This window comes from Mycteria americana, chromosome 2, assembly GCF_035582795.1.
Source record: "Mycteria americana isolate JAX WOST 10 ecotype Jacksonville Zoo and Gardens chromosome 2, USCA_MyAme_1.0, whole genome shotgun sequence".
NCBI classification, from domain to species: Eukaryota; Metazoa; Chordata; class Aves; order Ciconiiformes; family Ciconiidae; genus Mycteria; species Mycteria americana.
The window spans coordinates 105,238,970-105,247,932 of NC_134366.1; the positions used below are offsets into that span (position 1 = coordinate 105,238,970).

General features: G+C 49.0%; 1 protein-coding gene across 1 annotated transcript; it reads right to left on the reverse strand.

Moving 5' to 3' along the window:
• Positions 1-1,946: 1,946 nt before the first annotated feature.
• IRX2 (iroquois homeobox 2) lies at positions 1,947-8,096 on the reverse strand. Its single transcript, XM_075494170.1, has 5 exons — positions 7,343-8,096; positions 5,150-5,555; positions 3,955-4,698; positions 3,177-3,244; positions 1,947-2,486 (listed from the first exon to the last, which is right to left on the reverse strand). Exons 1-4 carry the CDS (start codon positions 7,583-7,585, stop codon positions 3,201-3,203), a joined length of 1,437 nt encoding a protein of 478 aa, XP_075350285.1. The 5' UTR covers positions 7,586-8,096; the 3' UTR covers positions 1,947-2,486; positions 3,177-3,200.
• Between the last annotated feature and the right edge of the window lie 867 nt (positions 8,097-8,963).

Genomic DNA, 8,963 nt, shown 5'->3' on the forward strand with positions numbered 1-8,963 from the left:
TACTTAAAAGCGAGTTTTCCAAGTCTTTCTACTTTTCTTTCCAGAAAGAAATCCAGGTCTAAATACTAGCAAGGGTGGGTAAATTATGGAAATCTTTTATAAGTCTTTGGGCGTATAAACATCAAAGGAATGTCGTTAGCCTTTTTTAATCTCTGCCACAGCTTTTGGTTTTTACCAATTGAAATGTACACAGAGACCTGGAACATAAAACGTGGGTGGTGGGGGCGGATGGAGTAGGAGCAAGAGTGGGGAAAAGAAAGTTCAGGCATCTCCCCCGACATAAAAAGTCCCTCCGTAAAATCTTCCTAAAGTGCACAGTGAAGACGGTCAAGGATGATTACAGTAAATATTTGTATCTACATCATATGCTAAATTGGAGGGAAAAAACCGAATTACTTCTTAGCTGTTTGTCTAATTGTACTACACACTGCACGCAGATACAATTGCATTTTACCTCAATGAAAAACAGGATGTTACAGGAGCAAAGAAGCAACATTCTACAAACAGCATAAGAAGATGAGTAGGCCTCCAGCTGCAAAGATCTTCAGCATTTTATATTTAGCTGGATGGATCCCAGAGTTTTCCAGAATTACAATATTAATTTCTGCCCTATCAGCTGAAAAACACATGCATTTTCTCAATCAGTTAGACATCTTTATAGGGGTAAAATACGAGGGGGAGGGGGGTACAGGGGAAGATAGATCATGGGAATTGCTTATATGTATTTAAGAAAAACAGCTTCATTTTCCCCTATTTAATATAATCACAACATATTTTCTGACTCCAGACTAGCACAGCTCTTTATCCAGTTAACATTCCCAAGGCTGATGCCTGAAGTATCTAAGATCACTTTCAAATGCCCTTTCTAACAAGACCTGAGCAAGAGGCCACTAATTTTCACTGAACAAAAAGCCACTGGAGAGAGATCCGTTTGTCAATATCAACTGGTCCAGCAATTTCCCATCTTCAGACACATCGGCCTATCTGAGCTGGCAGATGTTTAGACAAGATTTTATAAATTGTCCAATATCAGACCATAATGAACCCCAACTGACCATTCCAAAGCAGCTAAAAGCATTCAGGATCTCCCCTGCTGGGATCTAATAATGCTCTCACGCTGGAACATTATTAATCATGGAATAAAATAGATGAGCCTCTTGAAAAATAAGTGTATGATTGATTAAAGGGCAATCTAAGAAGCTATTATTCTTGTTTTATAACCGTAAGTTATATTCTCTCAATTTATCTTTTGGGGAAAATAAATGATTGTTCGTTTCTTTTCTGAAATTATATTATATGAGGATTCCCATTATTTTACTAAAAATTAAAATGATTAGTTAGCTGATTTTATGAGCCCAATCAAAGTGGATTTCCAATGTGACTGTAAAGATACGGTTTACTGATATAAAGGAAAAGAGAGGAAATCATAAAGAACAGGAATTGGACTTTTTTATCTTCTTTTTTTTTTTTTTTTTGCCTTTGCATATTTTAGCCAGAAGCAGAAACAAAGAAAGTAAAAATGAGCCATAGCTGATTATGATTCTTTTTTTTTCCCCAGAAATGGTGGGTTTAAAGAATGTTAACTCAAATAAAAAGCTACTTCACACCCAGCATAAATAGTTTATAAGAAACACTCATGTATTCACATCACTCTCTCTACGCATATGCATGTATATATACAAATGCGTATTTGCACACATGTGTGTATTTAAAGCTTAAGTATAACGGAACAACCCAGAAGGAATTAATTTATGCAAAGCATATCTTTGCAACATATTTAAATTGCTTACTTATTTCATGGTCTAAGCTGTACTGGTGAAATTACAACTTTCATCATTTTCTAAATAATAGATTATTATTTGGGGGGAAATGAACGAAAAACACCATATTGTTGCAGACTAGTCTGTTTTTATTTACAATTAGAGATATAAATTAGTAAAGAATTCTCGTTAAACAACCAAAGATTGTATAACCATCAACGTTTCAAATAAAAACCAGGCAAAATTTATTTACAAAAAGTTCAGATTCCATTGCAATACAACTTGCATAAATTACTAGAAGCTTTATATCGTTACAAAAATAAATATCAAATTTGTTTCCACTTTGTAAGGACTCAAGTTCTCCAATCACATCTTTATTATCTCTACTGTATACATCTTTTACAAATAAATTTTACAATAAATCCTATCACACCTATCGAATATATACCGTGGCAATGAAGTGATCAATTCAAGATATCCTGAGAAAAACAGATCTGTTTTCAAAAGTCACACATACATTGGGGAAACTATACTATACCAGCAAACTCACATATGTCCAACAAAATTCTGGTTTAATAATTAGAGTCTGAAGATTTAATAGTGCTCTGTGGTCTTCTTTTATACAGTGGCACAAGATGTGATCCGGATTTAGAGATTTGTTATATATATTAGCTCGGGGAGAGATGATGGCTTGCTGACTTTTTTCAAAGCAATTGTGACACCTACCTGTGGACCAAGGGAAAAACCAGATCATCCAAAAATCCTTCAATTACACTCTAACACCATTAAACTAAAAAAAAAAAGGAAGTAAGGCAAAATTCTTACTCGTCGAATTTCTTCCAGCAAAAGAATTAGTTGAAAAAATATCGGCAAGGCCATTTTTTTGTTGTTTGCTTAGCCCTCAGTAGTGGAGGTATTAAGAGTGCCACTGCTAGCTATGCGAGAGGCAATTCGCAGATAACGCACCCTGCTTAAGATGCATGTCGATCTCTAATAATTGTCCCCTTTTCTTTTAAACACTCGGTCGCTGCGTGAAGCCTCACTCAGAATGTACAATTTCAGCACTGCCACGTGAGCACAAGCACTTTGTTTTTAAACAACAATACCTTCAAAAATATTTTTTTCTAAAGCCTTCTTTCCGTGACATTTAAATAGTCCTTACGGCTTTGCCTTACACAAGCAAAGAGTATGCAAGGTGAGGGAATTGTTTAACCTGACTTTAAAATGAAGAGAAACCCGAGAGAGAAAAGCCGTAATGAGAGGTTTAAAAAAAACCAGCAGAAAAGTGTGTCTTACTTCGTAATCAGACTCTTAAGTAATGAAGCAAGAAATTAACGTTAAGCAAGTCTAGAACTGTGCAGCGTGTCTTAGACCTGATGCCAAATGATCAGTGTAATAGAAAATGTTCTCACTTACTTGCATTGCTGTGTGATTGCACTTCTATAGGTATGGTTGTACTCCTACTGTGCAGACTTCGGTGGGATCTGTCAAAATATAACCGCCAGTTAGTCACAGGACACAGCCAGCTAACTAGATTATACAGTGTGTGCAGGTCCCAACCCTCACCCGCCCGGAATTGGTAGCTAGGTCGTTTAGAAGGCTGGCCAATATTTTATAATTGCCCGTATCTCGAGTGTTTTGTTAGAATAAGCTGACAATTATATTAGTGCAAAACTTTTTCGAAAAAAAAAAAAAAAAAAAACACAAAAAAAACCCCAGTTAAAAATGTCACGCCCCACGTAAATTCACGTCCAAGGTCAGCAATTATCTGAACCCCAAGCTGCAAAAAACCGTGAGAACACTGGAAACAAAGAGAGCAAAACCAGTTTGTCGAAAAAAAAAATTACAGGCAATGACACCGGTGCTCTCTGGATATCTTTGTGTGTAGTTTTCCTTTTAAAAGTGACTTTTAAAAGCTGCGTCTGCAGCCTGTGAGACTGATGTAAAAGTCGTCTTTTACATTTCCTCTCTCGGTTCCTAGAGGCAGGTATCGATAGGACGGCGGCGTGCCGTTTTTAATCCCCAGATTATACTATTGCCCATCTTCGCTCGGCGGTGGCGGTGGCGGTGGCAGTGCGCTCACTGTTTTCTCCAGAGAAGGTTTCAGTATCTGCAGCGTATAAAGGACTTGGACGGGTCGGGGAAGGAGGGCGAGGGAGAAGGGGGAAGAAAGCGGCAAAAACAAGTCACCTACCTTTCTTAGAGTCATAACTAGAGGGCCTGTAATGTTGTTCTAGCTGGTTAGTGATCGTTTTCAAAGAGTCACTACTCTGCTTGTGGACAGAGCTGGCATTTAGGACAGTCTGACTTAGTCCCTCGTTTGAAGCCACTGCTGCGGAGTTGTATCTCAGGATTCCCTGGCTCTGGAGAGCGTTAAAGTTCCCATAGTTTGTATAATTGCTATAAAAAGGTGAGGTGTAATAAATATGCCTCCCCAGGAGGGAGGAGGGCGAGTAGGCAGCGCTGTGCGGGGCGGACGCGGGGGTGGCCGAAGAGAGCGGCGCGGGCTGGCAGCCTTGGCCCAGGGTCTGGCTCTTGAGGTCCGAGGTGGCGATTTCGGCCAGCGACCAGAGCTTGGGCTTGCTGGCCGGCGTCGGGGGGCCGGGGGAGGCGCGGCCGCCCAGCGCCGCCTTGCTGGCGCTGCGGGCGGCGTCGGCGTGCGGGTGGCCGAGGAGCGGGGCCTCCACGGCGGCCAGCGGCGAGGAGGTGGCGGGCTTGGCCGGCGGGTCGCGCTCCCCGCCGCCGCCGTCGTCCTCCTCGATGTCCTCCTCCTCCTCCTCCTCCTCGTCCTCGTCCTCCTCCTCGATGTCCTCGTACTTGTCCTTGCACTCCGAGCCCGACTCGCAGAGGGGGTCTCCGGCTCGGCAGGGCAGCTTCTCGCCGTCCGACTCGGCGGAGCAGGAGTGGTCCGTCAGCGAGTCGACTTGCAAGCTGATCCCTGCAAGGGTCCGCCGGGCACAGAAAGGCAGAGTCAGGGGGGGCGGCAAAAGAGAGCGGGCGAGAAGCGAGCACGGCCACCGCCGCCGCCACCGCGGCGGGCAGGGAGACGCCAGCCGTCCCGGCCTTTTCCCTGCAACCCCCTTTCGAGGAGCATCCATCCCCACGGGCTAGCTCCGCCGCGGCACCCCGCACCGCCCCGCCTGCCCCCTGCACGGCGCCGCCGCCCGCCGCGGCACCTCCGCCCGCCGCCCCCCGCCCGCCCCGGCCGCCGGCACTGCGCGGCGACAAGCGCCCGGAGCAGCCGGAGGCGACGGGACGGGACACGTTTTGGGGGCGCTTTTGTTAAACGCCGCCCCCCCCCCCCCCTTTCCCCGCTGCCCCGCTCCCGGGGGGACGCGACGGGGCGGGATGGGGCCACCCCGCCGCGGCCGCGGTCACCCCGCGCCCACCTTCGTCCTCCGCGGAGGTTTCGTTGCTCTCGGGCATCTTCTCGGGACTCTCCTCTTTACTCCTCGCCCCGTCGCCTTCGTCGTCGTCCTCGTCCTCGCTCTTGTTCCGCGGGGCCCAGGTCATCTTGTTCTCCTTCTTGAGCCGCCGGCGGGCGTTGGCGAACCAGGTGGAGACCTGGGTGAGGGTCATCTTGGTGATGATGGCCAGCATGATCTTCTCGCCCTTGGTGGGGTAGGGGTTCTTGCGGTGCTCCTGCAGCCAGGCCTTCAGCGTGGCCGTGGCGTCGCGGGTGGCGTTTTTCCTGTACGCGGGGTCGTTGAGCTGGTAGGGGTAGGCAGGGCTGCCGTACGGGTGGTAGCTGATGGCTCCGGTCATCCCCGTCGTATGGGCGTCGTAAGGGGAGCCCTGGACAGAACAAAACGGTGGGGTTGGCAATTTGTTATTGCTGATAGCCATTAGTAAGTTGTCAAGGCGAGATCGGCGGTTATATTTGTATTTCCCCGGGATGGTGTCTTGTATCCATATTCTATGAGGGGGAGAAGCAGCACCCAAAGGCCATTAAGTTGCGATTCCCCCCCTCCTTCCTCCGCCCAGCACACAGACACAGGCACACGCGCTTAAAATCGGCGATGTTTTAATCTTTCTGACTAATTTCATCTCCTTGTAATTGAATATTTCCCCAATATAATTTCTGAACCGCGCAGACATTTTAAAGGCCCTACAGGTAGTGTCTTGATATCTACATTTCTCTCAAAGGTTCAAAAGATGTTTCCTTTTTTGCTATAGAAAATACAACAAAGCCGCCACTTAGCAATTCACTGCACTAATGCATTGCAAATCCAATTTGCAAATCAGAAGATATGCACCGTTTCGAATTGTTCAAATGCGATGTAATTAGCATTTTAATTCGCCCTTTAACGTTTAAATTGCGCTTATTTAAGTCTGCATAATGCAAGAAAAGTTAAAGATATCGCTAAGGAACTCGCCAACTTTCAGCACGTCCCTGAATCCTACAGATCGGCGAGTCACAGGCGCAACATCACCCAATATCCCGCACAGTTCACAACCTCGCTGCAACTTCCAGCCCCTCGCCTACTGCTTCTCAACAGGAAAAACAAGCAAGCGAGATCCTCAGATCTTTTATACCACCCCGAATAAAGACTGCACGACAATTTATGCACCGCGTTTTACAGACAGAAAGCAAGTAGTTTCCCTGTCACTTTGCGGGGAGAGCGAACTACCCCGCTGCCATCCCCTCCTAGGGTCTCGACAGCGGCTCCAGTCTTAAATTCCGGGCACAGGTCTTTGTGTGTACGGACTAGATACGTGTCTGACTCTCTCTGTGTGTGTTTATAAAACTACATAACCATCTAGACGTGCAGTTTATTTATATAGTTTATGGTTTTATTTATATAGTTTATGCACAGAATACACACACACGCAATTGCAAATGCTCCTTTTAACTAGTAAGAAGAAAGTGAAATCCGAAACTGCGGCCACCACAACCATCTTGGGCTTAAGCGAAGCTCACAGATCGCAAACAGATGCTCCTTTTCATTCCTAAAATCCAGTTAAACCATTAGCACAAAACACACTGAAAGTAAATAAAACCACACGGGGATAAAGCCCGCAGCGCCTCTAAACACCGACTTAAAAAGAGAGGGGAAAAAAGAGGAAAAAAAGAGGAAAAAAAAAGAAAAAATAAACCCTCCCCTATCCTACCGCAGCGAAAAGAAAAAAAAAAGAGAGGGGGGGGGGGCAGAATGAAAGCATCCAACCCAACTGACTGTGGCGATCCGTATTTCTTTAACCAGGGCTCCGCGAACCGCGGGGAGAGGCCGGGTCCCAGGCCCGCCGGCACCGCGCTCGGCTGGGGCGCGGAGCGAGGCGGCGCCCCGGCCCCAGCCCCGGCCCCGGCCCCGGCTCCGGCCCCGGCCCCGGCCCGCCGCTCCGCTCGGCTCCGCTCCGCTCCGCCCGGCTCCGCGCGTCTCCGCCGGCCCCGGCCGAGCTGCGAGGCGGCGCGCAGTGCGGTGCGCGGCTGGCGCCGGCAGCGCGGAGGCGGTGCGGGGCGCCCGGCTGTGCGGCGTGGTGTCGGGGGCTGATGGTGAGTGTGTGAGGAGAGAGGCTGAAGATGATGAGGATGAGAATGCGGATGCTAATGAAGAAGGAGAGGGGTTCTCTTCGGTAGTTACCATGTAGGAGGGGAATCCCGTGGCGGGGTCTGTGGAGTACTGGAGCGGGCTGGTGAAGCCTGTGGCCGCCGCCTGGGCGGTGAAAGCTGCCGATCCCGGGTAAGGGCTGAACGCCGATCCCGACGAAGACCTGGCCAGCTCCTCGCTCCTGGGGGCCGCCAGCGCCGACGCCCCGTACGCCGGGCAGGAGTACAGAGCCAGCGAGCCGGGGGGCTGGTAGAGGTAACCCTGAGGATAGGACATGGCTTGCACTGGCGTGCACAGGAGCAGGGAGGGGGCGAGGGTGACCGGCCCTGCTGCTGCCGCTGCTCCTGGCGCTGCTTTCGTGCTCTCCCTCTCCCTCTCTCCCGCCCTCTCTCTCTCTCTCTCTCTCTCTCTCTCTCCGGTTGGCTCTGTGCAGTTATGTAGAGAATCAGAATTGTTATATGCTCCCCCCCATGCGCACCCGGTCAGAATAAAAACAAACAGGAGGGAAAAAAAAAGAACACCCCCCAAAAAGGGAAAATAAATCGAGCGGTCAGAAATCTAGCCGGGAGGGGAAGGACATCTGGGAGAGACGGAAGAGGAGAGGGTTAATAAAGAGCGAAAGAGAGAGAGAGGGAGAGAAGGGGAGAGGGGGAGAGAGAGGCAGAGAGAGAAGCGAGCCCCCGAAATCAGAAAAGTGGCTGCTGCATATGGAGTTCTCCCAGCCAGCTCCCCCAGCGCCTGCGAGCCTGTATTTTGGGGGAAGTATAGAGTCTGAAGTGAAGAGTTGAGGGAAGGAGCACTCGAGTTTCTGAGGGACATTGGAAAACAGAGCTGTCCGTCACCGCCGCTCATCTGCATAGCGCGGCGGGCCCGCCCCCTCCCGCTCCGGCCCCGTCTCCTCCCGCGGCCGGCAGGCAGGCAGGCAGGCAGGCAGGCAGGCAAGGAGGCAGCGAAGGCAGGCTTTGTAATGCAAGCCAGCCTCTTTGACTGCGAGCACACTGCTGAAGCCAAACGGTGATACTGCTCATCAGCTCCTCTCCGGACTTGCGGAGCCATAAATACTCTTTTGCACACTCTCGATTACACCCCCTCTCTCCCTCTTTCTATATCCACGCGGGGAACAAAAAAGAATATGTATTATAAATATATGCATCCCTTCACACACGCATTCGCCGAAGCGCTATATGCACGCACACGTATCTTAGATGTGTGCATTTGCACGCGTGGGGGTACGCAGGGCCAGGCTCGATGGGGCTGGGCAGTGTACAAGGGAAGAGCACTTTGTAAAAGTACTGCCCTATATGGTAGGAAAGGAGAGCAACTGCTCAAATCAGCACATCCAGGATCGTGCTGTTCCTGGCAGCGAGAGCCTTATAGTTTTATAAGTTGCCACAAACAGTCAAGATCTAGTCATGGAGCGCGTTTGCACACGAAGGGGAAAAAAAAAAATCCTTATCTTTCTTTCATTTCTATTCTTCCTGGTCTGGTGCGTGGGGAAGAGGCCTGGGTGACTCCTTCCGGGGGGCTAGCTGCCTCACCGCCCCCCTTCCCCCCTTTTGCAGTTCAGATAAATCTCCTGGAATACGACCACGGTGTCATTAATTTCCCAAATAACGTAATCTCTTCCTCTGCCCCCTCCCTTCGGCCCTGGCCA